Raw genomic sequence first — 23594 nt, forward strand, 5'->3', positions numbered from 1 at the left:
ATGTGACTAATATTGTGTGTTTGTATATATATACAAAATATCACATAAGTAGATAATATGCTTCCTTAATAGATAATATGCATACTTAGAAAAGTATAGAAGAAAGTTTTTAGATGTCTCTAGTATTCTTATTTCATCTTCATATAGATCACAGTTATATAAAAGTCAACCTCCAGTGTAAGAAAAGCAGCAAAATTCTTGCTCTTGAGTTGGTTGCTATGGATATTCTTTAGCTATAGAACTTCTTATTCTCTCTTTCCCAGATGGTTATGACCATCTTTTACTCCTGAAGAGATGTTAGAGCTTTTTACTTTGCAGCTTCTCCTTCAGATTTATCATATATGTATGTGTATTTTAATGTTTAATCATTGTGAAAAAAATATGTTTAGATCCTTCAAGTTGTTATTCTCTATACTTATTTTGGGCTGGAGGGGGAAACACAATATATGGATTTGATAGATATTTTATCAGGAGTTTGGGGTTGAGAACAGGGGTGAAGGTCTGGAATTTCAGAGCCAAAAGCACAAGATCTTGCTTTCTGTATTATACATGGGTCAAGATTAATGGAACCAGGTAAGTTACTCTCCAGGCGATTGAGAAGGGTGGGAAATTCAGAGACCGAAACAGATCTCAGAACAGTCAATTAAGCCTCTGAGTGATTGAGAAGATAAATACTAGGCCAAAATCCATTCTAACAACTGATTCCGTTATGTAAAACACACCTACGGCATTTGAAATGCAACCAAGTCTATTTTATATGAATTCAAGTATAAACCGACTTAATTTTAGACCTGCCTCCAGCCCCAGATTATGTTTGGTGTGAAGACAAAGAACTGTACAGCATGAAAGCACAAGGCATCAGGAAGGTTGAGAAGGCTCCCTGCCAGGGAAGTTTGGCAAAGAACTCCAAGAGGAAGGGGAAATTTCTCTGCGAATCGACTTTGGCTCTCTGGAATAGAGAACACGAAGAGAGAGGGACTAAGGAAAGCCAACCCTATTCTACTTGTTGATACCTTAACAAGCTGTTGGTTTTTGAAAGGGGATAAAGGAGCAAAGTGTGGGTAGCATTCTGTTCCCCTGAGTCAATCCTAATGAAGTGGGAGGTTCTTGAAGAAATTAATTTCCATTTAAATTCATGCATGACCCTCTTCCAGAAACCTCCAAGTGTTTTGAAATTTTTGTTGAGAGTTTCAAATGATCCAGCAATAATAAGGTCTTCTTTGACATGTTCTGTTTCTTTGGGCCTAAGCTTTACAGTGGAGACCTGATTTCAGCTGGAGAAATTTTCTCCCAACATTGGAACAACTGATTATGTTCCTCTCTGTTTACTAAGTTAACATGGGAACATAAATCATGATTCTCATATTCTCAAAGCAATCACGTTTTTAATCCGGGCTACTCCACTCACTGGATTTTTGTAGGAGCTGATGCCAAATTTCCTGGCAACTAAACAGTAGTTGATTCCAGGGCTTTTCTGACTTAAAGACACAGTGGAACTACTCAACAGAAAATAGAAACCTGCCTCTCCACTGCAGTTTCTCAGCTTAACAAAAGGTGACAGAAGCAATGAAATGGGTGGATTTTACCAGGGCACCGGAGAACAAAATCAAAAAAGGATCCATGCTTTCTTTGCTCTGTCCCCCTTTCCTCAAGAAAAGAAAAAAAAGTACTTGAATAGAGTGACCCTGTTTTCTCATCAGAAATGACTTTAATTCTTTTTCCTGTGGTCAACGTTTGAGGAGCTTTGGGTAGGTTTTTCTGTTTTGCATCTTATGTGCACAAAGGGCACAGTATCTAGCAGCGCCCATTGATGGGGAAATTACCCAGAGGCGAGCTGTTTCACAGGAGTTAAAGGAAGTCAGTTTGATTATTTGCCCTTATTCAGCTTCTCTCTCCACTCAGGAGGGAAAAAAATGGATATGATTCATGACATCTGAGCTTCACTCCTTTATTTTCTCCTGTCGATGCTACCCTCAGGTCAGTTCTCTTTGTGATTAAAATGAAACGAACAAAGTCGAGCAGAATATTTTCTCTCCTGCTCTGTGACGTAATCTTCCCATAGCCCTCACAGGGAACTTTGCATTTAGCAACTTTTTCACATTGAAAACATTATGTGAAATTCAGCAAAGTCTTCGGTGGTACCCTTTTCCTACCACTACTATTCATCCCTGGTATGTTGACTTCCTTAAATTTCAAAACACATTTGTAATGTAATTTTCATCATTGTATTTTTGTGTCATCTATATCCTTTTGTATTTTTTGTACATTTGTTTTCTAAACATACCAGCCTTAGGTCTTGTTGCTATTCACTGTTTCACTCTTCCAAATCCCACAGTAGCCAAGGCAGGGGCGAGCTAAAGCCAGGAATGCTTTCCAGGTTTCTTACGTGGGGTGCAGGGACTCAACCACTTGAGCCGTCATTGGTCCCTTCCAAAGGTCTGCATTAGTAGCGAACCTGAGTTATGACTCAGAGCCAGGAGTCAAGCCTAGGTACTTGAATCTTAACTGGCATCATAAATGCAAACCTCTGCTGCTTCATGACAGAAGGAATCTAAGTTTTCTATTAGTGTTTTAGTTATGCTGAGCAGTACCAACTGTGCTGGTTTCAGTCTGGGAGCTGTGAGAATGGGTAACTCAGCCCATGGTTTTTGCTTCTCCCTACTGCCAGCTCCAGAATCTGTCTGTTTCTGTTCGCTATCTATTGTCTTCAGGTGCTCGTTTTGTATCCTGTCCAGAGCATGTAAGGGAATGTGCGGAGCAGTGCTTGTTTGATCCTATTAGAAGCAGAATTTTTCTTCCTTGTTCTCATAGATTAAACCCTCCAGTATCTTCCTGAGATGTGGAGAATATGATTTTTGAGAGCTTATATGTCCAACAATGTCTTTGATTTGATTAATAGTTATTGAATAGTGCAATAATATTTCCTTAGATTATTTTAGATACTATACCATTACCTCCCCAGTTTTATTTTGTTTCATTTCATTTCTGTTACAGTGTTTGAGTTATTTTCTTGATCCATTGTATTCAACTTGTTTTTTTCATCTTGAAGTTATTAGTCCTGGATTCCTGAAATGGCATGATAGTATGCCTTGGAATGGAGTCCCCACCCCACCATTCTTGATGCTGGGTTATCACTAGACTTTGCCAGTTTGGAAAGTAAAAGGCTTTAGTTCTAGGAAATTTGATTCATTTGTTCATTCATTCATATGAGAAGCAGAGAGACAGAGTTCCCATCTTCTGCTTCACTCCCCACACTGCCTGCAGTGGCCAAAACCAAAAGCCAGGAACTCAATCCAGGTTTCCCATGTGGGTGACAGAAACCCGACTGCTTGAGTCATCTCCATTGCTTGAAATGGGAAGCTGGGATTGAACCTGGGACCTCTGCTGTGGACGCACACATCCTAATCAGCATCCTGCAGGAGGCCAAACATTCGTTCCTGGTGGGTTCCCCCTCGCCCCTGCCTTCTTTTCTTTCCTTTCCTCTAATTTTTTGGAAATCTTACTTAAATGATATTAAGTCTTCTGGATTGATCTTCTAATTTTATTTTCTCCTCTGTCTCCTATCTTTCTGTCTTTGTGTTCTATTTTCTAAAAGATAGCCTCAACATTTTTTTCCCAAATGCTTTCCCTAAAGTTTTTACTTAGCAGTCATACTTACAGCTATTTCATATGCCCTAGTTGTTCTTTTGGTTTATTGCATCCTTTTTTGTTTTAGGAGTGTAATACCTTTTTTTTTTCTAGGTACTTGGAGTATATTCTTTTATTTCTACTTCATTTTTTTTTCTTTGCTTCCTCCACATTCCTTTTTTTCAATTTTCTTAGTTTGGTTTTTTACTTTTATCTGATAGATTTCTATTAAGTCCTTGCAAACAACTTGGTTCTCCATTCACCTTAACAAAGAAGCATCACAGAGTATCTGATCCAGCTTCCTGCCAATGTGTACTCCAGGAAAAAGCAGCAAATGGCTCACAAATTTGGGGCCCTGTCACTCATGTGGGAGACCTGCGCGGACTTCCTGGCTCCTGGCTTCAGCCTGGCCCAGCCCTGGCTAATTGCAGTCAGAGGGTGGAAGATCTCTCTTTCTCTTTTTCTATGTGACAGTCAAAACAAAGCAAAAGAAAAACTTTGGAAAATGTGCATGAGGCATAAAAGGCCTACTAGATATTCTGTATCATCTACAGTTGCATTGATGGCTGGGCTTCTTCAGTTGGGTAAGAAGACTGGTTAAGGTTTTCACTGGAGAACTTCAAATATCAGTTTCTACAAGTCTTTTACTTTTCTCCTTAGCTAAGCCTTTCTGTGTCCTTCCTGGGAATGAAGCCTTGCTGGTTGGTTTAGCTTGCTGGGAGCTGAAGAGATATGGGCTATTTATTTTGTTGTATAACCTCTATGTGGTATCTTTTCCACTTTGTTCATAGTTAAAACTATCTTCTGCTGGAGTGAAGGTCAGGTGGAAATCTGGCTGTCCAGGTAGAAAGAGGACATCTAAGGAATTGCTGCTATTGTGTTGTTTTCAAACAGTGCCCCGTGGACAGCTTGAGTATCACCTGGATGCTTGAATGCTTCTGGTGAAGCTGAACCTTCTTCAGAGGGGTCTTTGGTGGGAACTGGCTTGCTTCACTGTGGCTCAGCACCCCACTTCAACATTCTGATATCGCAGTCTTCTGAGTTGTGCTATTCACCAAACCAGGGAAAGCAGTGCTGGTCTTGGCCTCTTTGGAGCTCCTAGGTGATTCTCTTAGCGAGCCCTTAACTCTATCACTTGACTTCAGGGAGAGCAAGTCATCTTCTCTCCCAAGGTGAAGCCAAGGGAAAGGCTCCTCTTATCAACAGGTACTTGATACCAAGGCCAGTGACTTCTGATACTGTGGTGTGTGTAGGGGGGGAAAAGGGGTTGGGAGAGAGAAAGAAGACTGATCATTTTGTTACTAAACATTAGAGAAAAAAAAAGATTTCTAATTTAAAAAGACAGAGAAAGTCTCACACAGAGAGAAAAGAGTGAGAACTCCCACTTGCTGGTTCAGTCTGAAACCAGGTTCTGACGACTTGGTACTAGTCTTCCGTGTGTGTGGCAAGAACCTGACTGTTTGAACCTTTGTTATTGCCTCCTGTGGTCTGCTTTAGCAGGAAGCCAGAATAAAGAGTCAATATTGGATTTCAAACTGAGGCACTCCAGGATGGCCAGGAACCCACCTCTAAGTTACCTTTTTATGCAGTTTGATTGATTGAGGTCTTTGGCAGTTTTTTCTACTGAAGCATTTAATATTTTTGTCTGTTTGCTTTTAGCGTGGTAGTTAAAACACCTGAGACCCATATTGGAGTGCTAAGTTTGGTGTTCAGCTCTTGTTCTTTACTCTAGCTTCCTGTTAATGTGGCTTGAGTAACTGAGTTCAAACCACTCACATAGGAGATCTGGATCGGGTTCCTGATTCCTGGCTTTAGCCAGTTCAGCCCCAACCATTGCAGGTATTTGGGAGTGACAAATATAAAGGAGCTCTCTCTATGTCTGTCAGATAACTACAGCTTTTTAAAAATTAAAAAGAAATGTTACCACTATATTCCCAGGATTTTATGTATTCATGTGTTTTTATTTGTTCTCATGTATTTTATTTATAATACTTTGTTATACAGAAAATTTATACTTCTATACTTTCAAAGAAGAAATTCTTTGAATTTTCTCTGCTATAAAAATGGGTTAATAATACAAATTATGTGGTAAGGTGGGGTAGTATAGGTAAGTTGTTATATAACATCTATTTAATAGTGATAGCTTTTGTTGCTCTCTGATGCATTTAAATGGTTCAGAATCATTTACAGTTTTTATCAGAACTACAGTATAATCAAGGATGTTTAAACTGGATATGAAAATGGATAATAAATAAAATTCTGAATCTTTTAAAAATTTACTTTATTCATTTGAAAGGAAAAAGAGATCAAAAGGGAAGACATAAATCAAGCTGTCTACTGGTTCATTCCCCAAATGGCCACAGTGGCAGGGCTGGCCAGGCCAAAGCGGGGAGCTCCCACCCAGCCTCCTCCATGCGCAGCAGGGGCCTAAGCAATTGGGCCATTATCTGCTGCCTTCCCAGAAACACTGGAACCTGTGCTCCAGTCTGAGATGTTTGCTTCCTAGACAGCAGCTAAACCCACTGCACCACAATGTCACTCCCCACAGCTCTGAATCTTTTAGGCTAATACAGATAGGAAATTTTTAATTTCCACTTTGCTTTTCTATTTCTCAGACTCAAAAATTTTTAATGAGCTTAAATGCCTCTCCTTAAGTAGGAAACCCTAAGATCTTGGAAGACTAGGATGATATATTTTTAATATGGATTTCTTTGACAGCATCTTATTTACTTCAACTCAGATACATTTTTTAAATTATACACTAGGATTTGATACGGTAGCCTAGTTGTTAAAATCCTCACCTTGCACGTGCCAGGATTCCATATGGGCGCAGGTTTGTGTCCCAGATGCTCTATTTCCCACCCTGCTTGTGACCTGGGAAAAGCAGCAGAGGACAGCCCAAAGCCTTGGGACTCTGCACTCACATGAGAGACCCAGAAGAGGCTCCTTGCTCCTGGTGTCAGATCAGTTTAGCTCTGACTATTGTGGCCCTTAGCGAGGTAGCCAACAGATGGAAGATCTTTCTGTCTGTATTTCCTTCTCTCTGTAAATCTGACTTTCTAATAACATTTTTTAAACTGACAGTGAGGTTCCTGTTCCCAAAGAATTTAGTAGAACTTATTCCCCAAGATCAAGTACAAATTGGTTTAATTTGGGAAACAATCGTAAATTATATAAATTTCTTTTATGAACTACTATTTGTAGGCCATATAACTCCAATTGTATTTTTTATCTTGCAGTTTGTAGCCTCTGAGTGACTTTTTATGAGACTATGATAGAATTGTTGTTAAGATATTGTGGTAATGAGAATAATTTTGAGAGTTCACATATATTTTTACTATGTGTGAAGTTATATACAGTAATTTCACAGATGACTTAGAAAATGCAGACTGTGGTCCTGGGCACGGTGGCCTAGCGGCTAAAGTCCTCATCTTGCACACGCCAGGATCCCATATGGGCGCCAGTTCTAATCCCAATGGGCCCTCTTCTCATCTAGCTCCCTGTTTGTGGCCTGGAAAAACAGTGGCAGATGGCCAAAGCTTTGGGACCCTGCACCCACGTGGGAGACAAAGAGGAAGCTCCTGGCTCCTGGCTTAGCTCCAGCCATTGCAGCCGCTTGGGGAGTGAATCAATGGATCGAAGACCTTCCTCTCTGCTTCTTCTCCTCCTCTTGTATATCTGACTTTTCAATAAAAAATAAAATAAATCTTTAGAAAAAAAAGAAAATACAGGCTGTTAATCTGTTAATATCATGTTAATATATTTGATCAAAGCACAAAGTAAAAAACATTTACCTTTGAGTAAGTTGGTACACAATTGTTGGTTCACAAAATATATTTAGAGATCTAATGGTCTCTGTCTTGATTGTTTCTGAATCCAGTTATCTGCACATGTGAAAACAGTGCTAAGGAGAGGATGACTTTCTAGAAGGCAGAAGACATTGGGTGACTAGTATTGCCTTCTCCTTCTTGTCTCTCTCCAAAAAGTAATTCACTTCTGCGGCTGTGCTGGTGTGTACCACCATTGCTAGGTGGAGACAGTTCCAAGTGTACTCTCAAGAATGATATCTGACTATCTCTTTGCTTTACATGGCATTGACATTAGCTTATGTGATTTCTTTTTACCTTAAAATTGTTTTTTATTTTCATAATCACTGTTTCCATAGTGTCATTTTATGAACTTAATATGGCTGTTTTACAATGTCACATAAGGCTATGTGAAAGCTAATTTTTTATTAAATCATTTTAATTTTATAAAATGTGATTTATTTTATTAAAAAATTTATAAAAAGTTAACCATGGCAAAAGGTATTTCTGAAAATATTTTTTCTGAATTGTGAAAGATGTGTGTAACGTTTTCTGAGGAGGAGTGATTGCCAATTGGAATGTGACAGTTCCAAACCCTTAACAGTGACCATAGCTAACTGCGCTGCATTTTTAAGGCTCTAGAACAGCTGAAGCACTAGGTATTTGTGTCTGTTAAATGCCTGCCACTGATGATTATTTCAAAGGAGAATGATTTTATTAGTTTAAGCTCAATCTAAATAAATGATAATCTGTCATACTCACTTTCAATAAGACTTTATTAAGATAGAGGTCCAGACTTCAGTTAATTGCTTCTACAATAGATTAATTTTTGTGTCAAAATTAAGCAAATTGGCAGGTCATCTGTATAACTTCGTATCTAGTATTGAAGCAAACTTACATTTTCACTTTGTTTTTTTTTAAACAGCATTCATTTCTTCTGCTAGTTATTTTATCTTATTGACTGTTAATTTATCAACCCCTCCTCAAAAAAAAAAAAAAAGTGAGAGGAGGAAAAGAGCACACAGCATTATCACATTTGTACTTCTGGGTTTCCTAAACCATATGGTGATTTCTAATTAGAATACAAAAGATCGTGTGCCGAGACCCACCTCGCAGTAACGTGGTTGGTGGGCACCACTGAGAGAGTTTCCTGAATTTCCAATGAGGACAATTTTGAGCAAAGCTGTGAGGTCTATAATTGTTCTGATTCTGACACTAGAAGTCTGCTAAAGTTACTGAGGTGCAGATCAAGTTGGTATTTCGTAGCTCATGATTAAATTCTGGATGTTTAATCCTCTCAGTCAGCAGCCTGACTTGATTTTTTTCCCTTAAAACAGCTTCAATATTTAATTTCATGTGTACCCTCTCAGGAGAGATTTCAAAGGATGCTTTGCTGGATGCTTGACTGCCTTGTCTATTTGCTCTTGTTTTGCATGCAGGAGAAAGCCAGAGGCTTTCTTCTCATTGTGTACACATAGTATTAATGGATTTACTCTGCCTGTATCGTCTCATTACTGGAAACAGCTAGAAGCACAGAAGTCTTTCAGTGTATGCAAATAAGGCCAAATCATCTACCTGAGAGTTAATATTCTCTGCTTTTAAGTGTATTCTAAATCTAATGTTTGTATTTAGAGCATAACATCCTGTTCTCTCCTCTCTCTCTCTCTTTTTATGGGCAAAAAGCTAAGCAGGCTCAGGCAGCTGTTTGATGTTGGCTTCAAGTGTTATTAATTTCATATTCTATTATTCTTTTCACTGTAGCACAAGTGAAGCTGATGTGGAGGCTGTCATGGATAAGTTGTTTGATGAGCTGGCTCAGAAACAAAATGATTGTACGTAAGTTAATTTCTCTTGAAAGAGAATACATTTAGAACACAATGCCCAATCTCCACTGACCAATTAATAAGTTCCATTGCTGTATATGGGTTGATGCCACGCTCAAGTGGCAGTCATTGTATCAGCATTTTGTCTAATTTATGTGTTGAATCATGTGCTATTATTCATCAAGCTATGCATTTCCTATCTGTAAGAGATGAATTTTATAGTAATTATCCAGACAAGATTGAGTCTTTGTTCATGTTCCCATAGTAACTAGACCAAGGATTCTAAAAGTGCAAGGCAGAGAGCTGCGGCTGAATAAAGCCTGTGGAACCATTGCCGACTGCACATTTGAAGAGCTGTGTGAGAGAGTAAGTATCCAGGCATGGCCAGACTCATTGGCCTTTTCATGTGTTAAAATACTTCATGTGTTCCTTGCTGCCAGTTTCGGATCTTCAGATACTCTTCATAGGGGCAGAACTTATATGAAAGTCTCATGCAGGCAAATAGGCACAAAATCTGCACCTTGAGGAGCTCACAAACAGGTTAACAAATGCAGACAACCATCCACTGTTGCTGGAAACAAAAATAATAAAATCAATGTCAGGGGTATCTTTTAGAAAGCAAAAAGAAAAGACAAATTTAAGAAATTGAGATGAAGTTGGTAGGAAAAAAAAAAGATGAAATAGTACTTACCACCTGCCATCCCAGGAAGTGTGCATAAAGAATTTCCAATCTTTATGTTTATTGTCCGCCTTCTGCTGCCGTAACATCCGACCTGCAAGTACTTGGCCAGGGCCCAAGCAAGTGAATTTCCATAACTGTGAAATTGTGTTCTATAATAAATATTACATTCAGCAGAGAAAAAAGAATGTGTACACCTACATACATATGCAAGTGAGAAAGACTTGACTGCAGGTTCATTCAGTATGAATTCTGTCCTTTAAAAGCTCTGCAATTTCAGTACTCAATGGATGTTTGATTATAAAGTAGACATAATCTTAATCCGAATTCCTTGATTGACATGCACAAATGACCTTTGAAGCTAGTCTCTGATTTATCTCAATCTGTAGGTAAGTAAAGAAGAGTTGGTTTTCAATGAAAAGGGCGAAAAAGTTTTCCTATCTACCTGCCAACTGTCTCATAAAAGCTAGTGACTTCTAAGTAACATACACTCGTGGTCCAAGAGATGACCCAGTTATTTAGCACTTCAAAAACAGTGCAGCTTAGCAACCTTCAGGATTCCCCAGCAGGGTGGTGATGCCAGGCGGTTAGTGAACCCATTCTTCATGGTGTGGCCCCTGAGGAAGCCCACCTGTCCATCTCCTAAAGGCCCTGGGAATTTAGCATCTTAGACACAAGTTGCTTCCGGCTTCACTTGCTTGGTAATTGTTTGAGAATTAAGAATGTCCTTTCCTTCAGGCCTAGCGGAGGAGGAACACAAAGACAGTCTTTTTGTGCAACTGCGGTGTTTGTCTCTATTTTCTTCTTTTAAAAGGCTTGTTTTATTTATTTGATAGGCAGAGTTGTGGATAGAGGCAGAGACACAGAGAGAGGTCCTCCATATTCTGGTTCATCTCCCAATTGGCTGCAACAGTGGGCAGGTAGGCCAGGCCTGAAGCCAGGAGCCAGGAGTGTCTTCTGGGTCTCCCATGTGGGTGCAGGGGTCCAAGCATTAGGACCATCTTCTGCTGCTTTCCTTGGTGCATTTGCAGGGAGCTGGATCAGAAGTGGAGCAGCCAGGACTTGAACCCATGCCCATATGGGATGCTGGTGTTTGTACACTTGGTATGCCACAATGCCAGCCCCTCTTTCTATTTCTTTCTTTTTTGTATGCTTGTTATTTCAGGAGACTTAGTACACAGAAAAGATCCAGTGAAAAATTCTTCAAAGTCCGTTTACTGTATGGGGGCTGTAGGAAAGAAGGCTAGTTGATTCTGGATCTTGAAAAATATAAATAATACTTATAGAACTATGTTTTATTTTTTATTGCATATGACAAAATTTCTATTTATCTTTGGCATTACTTTCTTGACAAAATTCTAGGATGAGTAAGTAGCACATACTTCACAAATTGGCATAATTTTTCAAAAAATATTTAATAAGTATTTAGTTCTTTAAACATATGAATATTTCAGTTATTTCTTTTGAAAAAAATTTTAAACATTTTGTTTATTTGAAAGACAGAGGGGGGTGGGTAGAGACTGATCTTCCATCAGCTGGCTCGCTCTCCAAGGGGCCACAATGGCTAAGGCTGGGACCAAGCCAAAGCCTGTTATCAGTAATCTTCCATGCGAGTGCAGGGACCCAAGCACTTGGGCCATCTGCTGCTTCTTTCCCAGGCACATTAGCAGAGAGCCATATTGGAAGCAGAGCAGCCAGGACTTGAGCTAGCACATCACGGATGACGGTGTAACCCACTTAGCCACAATACTTGTGCCTCTTTGGAAATTTTTTGTGGTATAATTATTCTTGTTCTTCTTTGAGTTAGGCAGACCCTCATTTGTCAGTGTCTTGTGTGATAAAAGCTTGCCTTTTATTTGAATCATGTGTACTACATCAGACAAGTTCTGAATGATTGACAAGCCAAGCACATGAAGGGTGAGGTTAGGTCCTAGAATTAATCTGTGAAGTACATTTGAGTAAGGGTTAAGTATTTTAAGTGGTCAGTTCATTTGTGACTATTTTCTTGCTGGGATGATTCTGCATTTCTCTGCCATCTTATGACTGGCAATTCAGATGGCAAATACTTACATGAAGAGGATCCTTGAAATCATTCAAGTTCAGATGCAGATTCAAACTCTTAATTAGTTATAATGTTCTTATAGGCCAGGCAGGATAATTGCCCAAAACTTCTCAATAAACTAAAAATTGCGTCCAGCCCAGAGTAAAGAGGCAGACATCTAGTGCATATGAGAGTCCCAGTTTTGGATATAGCCTGTGCTAGATATCTGGGAGGTGCTTTGACCCAGCTCCTACCCAACTCCTACCACTGGTATCATCTTGAAATTTAAAAAATGCTGCCAAGGAGTGAGGTAACCACCTGTAGGGATGACTTTTGAGCCATAGTCCCTTCCATGGAAAAAGTTATGTGTTACATATTGCATAAACATTTATCCATGAGGGTCTTGGTAAATGAAAGCAGGGGATTCAACTGGAAGCCCTTGACACTTACCACTAAGGAGATGAAAGAAGACCAGTGCATTCTGCTCTTCGTATCCCTCCTCTCTCCCTGGTCCCAACTGTTCTTCAGGCATGGAATCCTGCAGGCTGACATCTAACTTCTTGGTATCACCAGCATTCTCTTTCTTTGCAGATGTCATTCAACACTGCCAGGCTAAGAGAAGCATCCTGTTAAATGTCCTGATAACTGCATAAAAATTATATGTAGCTAACACAACCATGCCTCAGGTAAAATGGTATTTTTTATTTTGTAGCTTATCTTAAAATATATAGGCCCTGTATTGTTCTCATTGCATAGGTGGAGAATCAAAATATCAAAGTGCTAGGCTCCTTTCCCAAGATCATTCAGCTAGATTGTGGCAGAACCAGTAGTTGAACCCCTTTGTGTTTGAATATCAGATTTTGTGCTCTTAATTGCAACATTGTATCTGAAAGTGTTATGGACTCATTAATATAATTTAGATTCTACTGTGAAGTACAACAGATGCTTTTTGAGGGGCAGAAAGATGGAAAAGGAGACGGGGAGAGAGAGTTCCTACTTGCTATTTCACTCTTCCAAGTGCCTGCAACAGCTGGTGCAGATTGGGTCTGGGCTAGGGCCAAAACCTAGGACTGGACACTCAATCCAGGTCTTCATGGTAGGGGCAGCAACCCATTCCTTGAGTTGTCCCCACAGCCTCTCAGAGTAGGCTTTAGCAGCAAGTTGTGGTTAGGAGTCAGAGCTGGGAATTGAATCTAGGTGAGGGGTGGTGGGATTCAAGCTTCTTAACCAGTAGGCTAAATCCCTGCTTCTGAGTAAGCTTTGAAACGTTTGTGGAGCATGAAGCTGACCAGGAAGCAGTTGTCCTCCACTCCTGAGAGCCCTCTATATCCCAAGACTGTTACTACAGAACTGTCCAACTTCCCTGCCTTGACGTACCCACTGGGAATGGATACTGCTACTGACCCTTCTGCCCCCTTGTAGTGCTTATACCTCCAAAGTAGGAGCTACTGACACCTAGGCAGCCCCATTCCCTACCCTTTCATGAAAATATAATTATTTTCTCTCCTTGCCATTCTATGGAAAGACTTGGGAAGTACTCCCCTAGAAAATTGTGCATGTCAAGGAGAATGTGTACGGGTGATCTCCGTTCCCTACCATGCCCTGCTATCAGCCATGGCAAAGGACATCGAAGGAGATTCCACTCCGACTTCAAGCTTTCATCTCCTCCCTGATGCAGCTACCTGGTTAAATCAGAGGATAGTGGAGACCTGAGGATTATTCATTCATTGTTCTTGAAGTGAGGCTCATATACTCTGAGACCCTTTCAGAGGTTCCTAAGTCCAAATATCCTTACAACTCTATTAGGACACTTTCTGCTTTTTCACTGCCATGACATTTACAATAATGCTGCAGAAGTAGCATGAATCAAAACAGTGACACCAAACCATATTGTATTCTTTACTGCCCATGTACCCACAGAAAGAAAAAAAAATAAATCCAGTTTCAGTTTCATTTAAAAATGTCTTTGGGGGGCTGGTACTGTGGTGTTGTGGGTGAAGCCGCCACCTGCAGTGCCTGTAACTCATATGGGCAACAGTCCTGGCCGCTCTACTTCTCCAGATCCAGGCAAATACACTGGGAGAGCAGTGGAGGCTGGCCCCTGCACCCAGATGAGAGGCCCAGAAAAGGTTGCCAGCTCCTGGCTTTGGCCTATCCCAGGTCTGGCCCTTGGGGCCATTTGGGCAGTGAACCAGAAGTTGGAGGACATCTCATTCTGACTCTCCTCTCTTTCTCTGTAACTCTGTTTTTCAAGAAAATAAATACAATTTTTCTTTTTTTAAAATAATATCCTTCAAGAAACAGTGAAATTTGTTAGCTTTGTTCAATCTAAACTGACAAAGCGTGTCCTTCAAATATTCTTGGTGACAAAAATGAACAGCTGTGCATGATAAAGCGCTTCTGGACACCAAGTACAGTGGTTGTCCTAAGAGGCAGGGTGTGGCTGTGTGAGTTGCAAGCTGAACTAGCCACTGAAAGCCATCTTTTTCTCTCAGCCCACTGTCCTGACTCAGCTTCCCAGCTGACAAACCGTGGCACCTCATGTTTGACAGGCCTCATAGTGTTTGACAGATATTTTCTTGAATAGCGAACAAAAAGAAGACTGTCACCTCAGAGGAAGCAACTGACAATATTTGTTGCCAGTGATAAAATCTGAACAAACAAGTGAAAATTACAATTTTGGAAAACTTGTTTCTGCCGTCATGAGCTTGTCAGCATCTCAATTCTTAGAATTTTTTTTTTTTCTGGTGAGATTGATGGCAGTGTTTTGATAATTCTGTAATTAAATGTGTCAGTGTTGGGAAGACCTACATAACTCAAGGAACTGATTTTCTAACAACCAGTGCAGGGTCTTAAAAAATTCTACATTTCAATAGATCCATTTAGAGTGCAAGAAAGACTAATACATTTTAATATTATAGAATTTAAAAAGGATCCTAATAGTTTCAGACCCTCCATTGCAACTGACATTTTAAAAGCTATCTCTTGTTAGATTAGAAAATTCTTAATAGATTTTGTTTTTTCTTCTTTAACAATTTAGGCTTATAAGCAAATTAATAAGATATTGTAAAATTTGTATAGCTGAGCACTCTGTATTCTAGTTTTTCCTTTTATTAATATCTTGCATTAGTGTTATACATTTATTACAATTAATGAATCAATATTGATAAATTATTACTAACTAGAATCCACCTTTCCTCATTTTAAAAAATATTTATTTTACTTATTCAAATAAATAGTGCTTTCCAGAGGAAGAGAGAGAGAAGAAGAAGAGGGAGAAAGAGATGTTCCATCTGGTGATTCTTTTGCAAATAGTTACAACAGCCAGGGCTAGACCAGGTTGCAAGCAGGATCCAGGAACTCCATCTGAGTTTTCCACTTGGGTAGCAATAATCCACAATTTAAGGCATCTTCTGCGGCTTTCCCAGGCATGTTTAGTGGAGAGGTGAATCAGATGTGGAGCATCCAGGACTTGAACTGCCACTCTGATATGGGATGCTGGCATCACAGGTGGTGGCTTAAACCACTGTGCAAAAAAGTGGTCCAAAATTTCCTTTATTTAGACCTAATATCTTTTTTCTGTTCTAGGTTCCCACCTGGAATATCACATGATCCATTTTTATTTGTTTAGAGGCAAAGAGAAAACAGAAACAAAGACCACCCCCCACACACACACACACACACCATCTATCTGCTGGTTCATCCTCCAAGTGCTCACAATGGCTGTAGCTGGAACTGAAGCTGGGCTAAAACCAGAAGCCAAGAGCTCCATCCAGATCTCCCACATGAGTGGAAGGACCAACTCGCCTGACCCATTTCCTGTTGCCTTACAGGGAATGCATTAGCAGGAAGCTGGAGTCAGGAAAGAAAGCCAGGACTTGAACCCAGTCACTCCAGCGCGGCATGTGGGTATCTCAGCTCAAGTCTTAGCCACAGAGCCAAATGCCTGCCCCATATTACATTATTGTGTCTCCTAAGGCTCCTCTTGGCTTTGAGTTTCTCAGATTTTTCTTGTTTTCCATGATCTTAGAAGTCCGAAGGAATAGTAAGGAATTTTGCAGTTTCTTTTAACAGAGATATAGCTGGGGTTTTTTTGTTTGTTTTTTTTCCCCCTTTAGTAGACTAGCTTTGGGAAATAGACCACAGAGATGGAGTGCAATTTTCATCACATCATGCAAAGGTGCATACTGTCAGCATGTCTTGTCACCACTGATGTTAACCTTCATGACACTTGCCTGAGCTAGTGAGTGTCAGGTATTTCCACTAATTATATTCTTCCCTTCTCTCTTTACTTATTCTTTGGAAAGAAACTTCTCAAGCTACTAAAATATTTGTCTCTTTTGCAACTAAATATCTATGTAAAACCAAGTTTTCTTATGGACTTTCCCCCAAACAAGTTCATTGCAAAGGATGGAATGTAGAAGCAGATAAGAGTGTTTTCTGTTAAGTTCGGCATTAAACCAGATTTACAAAAATGTAAAAAATTGTCACCATTCATGCAAATTATTTTCATTTTAGAAAATATTATCATTAAAAAAAATATTCATGTGGGGCTCGGCGCAATAATGTGGTGGTTAAAGTCCTCACCTTGAGCACGTTGGGATCCTGTATGGGCGCTGGTTCTAATCACAGCGGTCCTGCTTCCCATCCAGCTCCCTGCTTGTGGCCTGGGAAGGCAGTCATGGACAGCCCAAGGCTTTGGGACCCTGCACCAACATGGGAGACCTGGAAGAAGCTCTGGGTTCCTGGCTTCGGATTGGCTCAGCTCCAGCCATTGTGGTCACTTGGGGAGTGAATCATCAGATGCAAGATCTTCTTTGTCTGTCCTCCTCTCTTTATATCTGCCTTTCCAATAAAAATAAGTAAATTCTTAAAAAAAAAACTATTCATGTTAGTTTGGTAGATTTGATGCAGTGGTTTTGTCAGTATTATTTAAATGAATTAAAATTTGTAATATCCTTAAATTTTCTCAGTCTTAACATCTACACAGTAAACATTAAGAGGTAACTCATATAAACAGAAAAATTCTGGGTTTATCAGTAATTTTTAAGAGTGTAAAGGGATTCTAAACCTCCAAAGTTTGAGAACTGCTTGCTTTAGGGTTAAATTTTTGTAGACAAAAAAATGAAAGAAACATATTTAAAGAAAGCTAGCCAGTGCTGAATTCTAAAGGCTTAATGAGTAAACTGACTACATACCTGAATTTTCCTTATTGAGAAATATAATTTTTACAGCTGCAGAAAATTGTTTCCTCTACCAACAACTAACTATTTGCAAGAGCAGTTTGTTATTTGTGTTGTAAAAATAATGACAGGTGCCCAGGTGTGTTTGCAAAAGTCTAGGCAGAAAAAATGTCTATGGGTTGATGCATATGCATGGGTACACATTGCTCACTATCAACTTCCTGCTTGTCAGCTCACTTCTTTGGTTCTTAGTACATAAGGAATGGAGGGATACACTATGTGTTGGCTTTCATGTGACTATTAATCCTGAAGATTTAATATGCTTTATTGTTAGGCTTACAACTGTACCATATTGTATCTCTTGAGGAGTTGAGAAATGACATTTCCCTTCTCTTCCTCTTTCCCGTCCTCTCCCTCTCCATTTTCCTCTCTTTAAATGCTTTGGTTGTATTCCAGATGAAACCACCAGTTGGGAACTGCTTTTGGTTTGTCCTGTGCTTGGTACACTGTCAGTAAATAGTAAAGATGAATGGCTTTTATCTATACTATTTGGCCAAGAGTCAAGGCTGATGGTGTTTGGATGCCAACAGTGGTGATTAGCATCAGAGAAGAAGGACATTAATCATCAGAGCAGTGGCAGTCCAGGAATCTTGGCCCCTTACCATCCCAACAGCCAAACCATTCTTTAGTGTTGTGGATCTGTGTCCTCCTCTCCCATATGTGATGACTTCTGGAAATACCACAGCTAGATAATTCCAACCAAAGCAGAGGTGACAGGGCAGAAGTGAAATTGAAAGGAAAAAATGAAACAAAACAAAAAACATTGGCAGAGAATGCATCAGATTCTTGTGGCAAGGTCACAAGTGAGCCCCAAGTCTTTTGTCCTGTGTCTCTTCCCTTGACACATTCCTAGCCAACCTGTAAGGTAAAGAGCCATTGTTTTGGGGTTGGCAGGTGTCTTGAGAGTCATCTAATCATTCAACAAATATTGAATCTTCCCTGCAAGATGCTGTTTTTCCACTTGCCTTGCAGTATCAATTCGGGAATGCAGTTAAATATATGAGAAACAATACAGAAAATACTCAGGGATGAAATTTCACTGTACATAGAGGTACTTAGGCCTGGCCTATCTCTTAAGGGTTCTCAGAATTAGAAATGTTTTTAAAATGAAATCTTTTAAGTGACCAACACCAAACTTGATTTTTTTTTTTATTTGAAAGGCAGATTACAGAGGACAGACAGAGAGGGAAAGATCACATTTGATTTTCAAAGGTGAAAAGTATATCAGTAGCTTTTGCCTCAGTTTATTTTATTTATTAGTCTGCAATTTTATGCATAAAAGTCTTCTACTTCACTTCCTTATTAATGCACCTGAGAGGCGATGGGAACTAGGCTAAGTCCTTGAATCTCTGCCACTCACAAAATGGATTTGGATGGAGTTTCTGGCTCCCAGCTGCAGCTTGTCCCAGACCTGGCTATTGTAGGTGGTAGACTTCTCTCTCCCTTTCTCTTCCTTTGTTGCTGACTTTCCAATAACTCTTCAGGTCACAAAGTGGGGAAAGAGAAATCAGGAGTAAAGAAAAAACTGAGCCAAGAAAACATCTCCCTACTTTCTTCTTCCTTATTTTTAAAGATTTATTCATCTTTATTGAAAAGGGCAGACCAGATTCATGGAGAAAAAGAGAGAGAGAGAGAGAGAGAGAGAGAGAGAGAGAGAAAGAGAAAGATCTTTCTTCCACTGGTTCACTTCCCAAATGGCAACAACAGTTGGAGCTGAGATGATCTGAAAACAGAAGCCAGAAGCTTCTTCCAGGTCTCCCATGTGGGTGCAGGGTCCCAAGGCTTTGGGTCGTCCTTCACTGGTTTTCCAAGCCTTAGATAGGGAGCTGGATGGGAAGTAGAACAGCCACGACACAAACCAGTGCCCATATGGGATCCCCAGGCTTTCAAAGTGAATTTAGCTCTGAGCCTTCTACTTTCTTCTTCATGGCATGTTTTCTACTAATGGGGAAAACAGTGAGGCTGGACAGTCTTGCTTCATTTCTGTGGTTCTGGTCCCAATCCTGGGCAAGAATAGCTTCCCAGACTCTGCTGCTTACCAGCTGTAGATTGTAAACTCCATGAGCCATGAACTTCTCAGATTCAACTGCCTGGAGCATCTCTCAGAGAGAAGGTAGCTTTCGTTTTCCATAAAAACATTAATCTTATGCTGTTCCCTGAAGTGGCTTAAAGGCATGTCCAGTCCCTGTAATGGGTTGAAAGTACCCCTCAGGGTTCCAGAGGATGAAGAAAAGAGAACAGAGAACGTATGAAGTAAGTGTGCTCAGAGTTACTTCCTTTCTTTCTTTAAGATGTATTTATTTATTTCAGGGGCAGAACAACAGAGAAAGGGAAGATGAAGAGGGGAAAAGAGGAAGGAGAGGAGGAGAATTATAAGGCTGGGGTGGGAGGGTAGAAAGAGGAAAGTCTTTCATGGGCTGGTTCACTCCCCAAATGCCAGAAGCAATCAGGGCTGAGCCAGGAGTTCCATCTGGGTCTTCTGTGTGGCTGGCAGCGACTGAATTACTTGGCCATCATCCACTGCGTTCCCAGGCAGATTGGCAGAAAGTTGCCTTAGAAGCAAAGCCTCTGGGACTCAAATTGGCACTGTGGTTTGCGATGTTAATGTCATAAATAGTGGCTTAACTTACTGTGCCACACTACTCATCCTGAATTCTACACTCTAAATGTGTTCTCTGACTCAGGACTAAAATTATTTTGAGAATTACATCTAGTTGTAGTAGATACAAGTCTTTATTGTAAGATCACTTCTACCTTAGGAAAAAGTGTGGTAAAATCATATTTAATATTCTGTCTTCCGAGAGAACACGCCATTGCTTGCTCATACAAACATTAAGATGAGTGGATAAAAAGTTTTTGTTATCATTAAGTTTTAAGTAATAGAATTCAAGGTAAATTATCTCATATGGCTTATAGTAATTAATGCTTGAGAGTCCTAAAGAAACAGAAGACATCTATGAAAAAGGGATTGAAAAGCAGAGCAGAGAGAAAAAAAATCTAAGCCAAACAGTTGATAATGATTATAAAACATTAAAAGTGCTTTTCTGAGTTTTTGGAATAGTCTTAATGTTGATGGCTTACCTAGCAATTGGCTTGGTTGCTCTTAAGCAAGGAATAACTATATCAAGTAACTCTTTGATTTTATAATCTTAAAAAAAGATTTTATTGGAAAGGCAGATCTATAGAGAAGGACAGAGAGAAAGATCTTTAGTATGCTGGTTAACTCCCCAAAAGGCCATTATAACCAGAGCTAAGCCAATCCAAAGCCAGGAGCCAGGAGCTTCCTCTTTGTCTCCCACGTGGGTGCAGGGTCCCAAGGCTTTCGGCCATCCTTCACTGCTTTCCCAGGCCACAAGCAAGGATCTGAATGGGAAGTGGAGCAGCTGAGACATGAACTGTCATCTATATGTAATTTCCACGCTTGTGAGAGGAGGGTTAGCCAATTGAGCCATCATACCAGGTTCTGATTTTGTAATTTTTAAATATTTGTTTCCTATTGTAGGGTACCTGATCTGATAGATTCTCAAGTGCCTTTCCTTAAATCAGCTAACTCAAAGCAATAATTAGTACATGACCATATAGCTTTCAATTTCAATGAATTATATTCCAATAGATATTTCATTATTTGATATATATTTTGAGGATAAATTTGGAAATTGTTAGAATATACTATTCTATGTACAAAAATAGCTTGATAAGGATATTATTGAGTCAGGAAAAATATTTTGATTAAAAAACTAGACATGAGTTGTAATATGACTAGAATTTGAAGTTTTCCACATTTTTGTGGGTCAAACATTAATTTTTCATCTTTTATTAATAGTATATTATATAGTTTATAATTTCTCCTTCCCAAGAAAATTATATTGATTTAGTGGTCAGAAACTATTTCTTAAAATTCTTTGCTATCTGTATACCCATGTTATGAGGGATATTAAAAAAACCTAAAAAATTTCTTTCCAAAAATTCAGTTTAGTAGAGGAAGTAACATGACTTCAATACCAAATAGCACAGCAGAGTAGAATAAGGCCTATAATAGAAAAGTAAGGACAAATCAATTCCAACCTTTACTGAGATACTCCTTGGCTAGGGGCCACTGCTCTGACATTGCAGGTTGAGCCTCTGTCTGTGGCACTGGTATCCCATATAGGCATCAGTTTGAGTCCTGGCTGCTCTTTTTCCAATCTAGGTCCCTGGATCCTTGAACGGAGAAACATGGACTTCTTATCATGGTCCACAGAGGATCATTCTAGGTTCAGAGCAGGAACAAGCAGATTTAAGATTAATGGCAGGGTGGGGTGAGCTGCATTGTAGGATAGTACATGAGGCTGCCACCTCTAAGTTCAATATCCCATATGTGTGCCAATTTAAAATTCATCTGTTCTGCTTATGATGTGCCTGTGAAATTAGTAGGGGATGGCTTTCAAGCTCCTGGGTGCCTGCACTCAAGTGGGAGACCCGATGCAGCTCCAGTCTCCTGGTTGTTGTGGCTATTTGGTTTTAAATCAGTACATTGAATCTCTCTCTCTCTTTCTCTTTCTTCCCCTTTCTCTCTTAACTGCCTTCCAAATAGATTAAAACACACACACACACACAGATAATCCAAAAAACATTAATGTAGCAGTACACTCCAAGTGAAGTTGCAACTTTGCCCAGCATGCTCCAGTTGGTCAGCAAATATTTCTCCTCTGGGCTGGGGAAGATCCTTCTCTCTTAAACAATCAACTATTGAATGCTTGATAGGGTGGCGTGATTTGGGTACTGTGACAGGGAGGGTCACAAGATGGTAATAGGCAATCTCCACTCTGACATGGTCTTAATTGGGAAGCGATAATGTGGCCCACTACCTAGATCCTGGAATGTGAGGCACAGATACTTACAAGTTCCAGAATGCTGTGGATTTCTAAGGAATGACTGGGGCTCAGATGGGTGAGGGGGCAGTTACTGGTTCTTAAGCATGTATCAAGCATGCAGGGGCATGAAGGAAACCTTCATGGTCTCTTCCTGCTTTGAGGATCTTGGTTTCTATGTCAAGACAGAGTTAGGAATCACAGAGTATATTTAGAAAACTACAGTCTCCAGAGAGATCTATTTCCATTATTTGACTGTCTCACCTGCTAAACATATCTAAGCAATGGATGAAATCTAAAAGTTAACTGTCCCAGGGCCCAACATGATGGCTTACTTGCTAAATCCTCACCTTGCAAGTGCTGGGATCCCACATGGGTGCTGATTTCCGTCCCAGCTGTTCTATTTCTGCTGCAGCTCCCTGCCTGTGTCCTAGGAAGGCAGCAGAGGATGGCCCAAAGCCTTGGGACCCTGTACCCACATGGGAGACAGAAGAGGCTCCTGGCTCTGGCTTCAGATTGGCTCAGCTCTAGCCATTGTGGCCATTTGGGGGTGAGCCAATGAATGAAAGATTTTTCTCTTTGTTTCACCTTCTCTCTGCAAATATGATCAGCTTTCCAATAAAAATAAAAAATAAATATATATTTTTAAATTGCCCAGAAGGCACTGTTGTACAAAACCAGAGAGAAAATTGGAATGCCATCAACATACAGAAGAAAGACCTAATATTAGTGAAATCCTTATTTTTAAGTTTTTCACTTGGGAACAGATCAAGTTGGACTTGTATGAACCTAAAAATTGAAAAATATGTGCTTGCCACCAGATTTCCACATGTCAGAAGAATCAGTGGACTTGAAGACAGACCAGTAGAAAGTATACAACATAGAAAACAAGGTTAGAAAATAAAATTCCACAAACTCTGTGTTTAGAAACTCTGTGTTTGGAAAGTTTATCTAAAGCTTTAACACATGGCCTTGGGCTCTGAAGGAAAGGGTGTCTCAGGGTAGGTACTGTGGCCTGGCAGGTTCAGCTGCCACTTGTGACTCCTGTAGCCCATAGTGGAGTGCTGGGGAGTCTCTGGCTCTGCTTCTGACCTGGCTCCCTGCTCTTGTGCTTCGGAATGCAGCAGAAGATGGTCCAAGGATCTGGGCCCCAGCTATCCTCTGCTGCTTTCCTAGAAGCATTAGCAGGGAGCTGGGTTGGAAATGGAGTAGTTGGGACATTTACCAGAGCCCATGGGGTTGCCACTGTCACCTGTGGTGGCTGTACCTGTCATGCCACAACCCCGGTGGCATCCCCATTGACTCTAATGTCTGTAGAGGCCATAGAATGGCAGTGATAAAGTGTGTGCAGAGTAACAATCATGTGGTGGATTAGGAGGCAGAGAGATTTTCTGGTCCTCACTCAGGTGTAGATAAGCAGTCCTCTCACAAGCACTGCCTTCCTAGGGCATGGCCCCGGGACACACAGCCCTCCTCCTTGGGCCACCTCTTAGACACTATAATGGAATCAAACCTCCTTCCTCTT

The 23594-nt window shown here is 40.1% G+C and overlaps 1 protein-coding gene across 3 annotated transcripts in view; it reads left to right on the top strand.

Moving 5' to 3' along the window:
- AFG1L (AFG1 like ATPase) overlaps positions 1–23594 on the top strand; it is a 194666-nt gene that overhangs the window by 147826 nt on the left and 23246 nt on the right. For all 3 annotated transcript variants that reach the window (XM_040983866.1, XM_040983863.1, XM_040983864.1), the window contains exons 9-10: positions 9195–9265; positions 9522–9622. In XM_040983866.1, coding sequence (XP_040839800.1) covers positions 9195–9265; positions 9522–9622 — 172 coding nt within the window. The remainder of the gene's footprint in view (positions 1–9194; positions 9266–9521; positions 9623–23594) is intronic.

Source organism: Ochotona curzoniae, unplaced genomic scaffold (assembly GCF_017591425.1).
Source record: "Ochotona curzoniae isolate NIBS_2020 unplaced genomic scaffold, NIBS_Ocur_1.0 contig_3819, whole genome shotgun sequence".
Lineage (NCBI taxonomy): Eukaryota > Metazoa > Chordata > Mammalia > Lagomorpha > Ochotonidae > Ochotona > Ochotona curzoniae.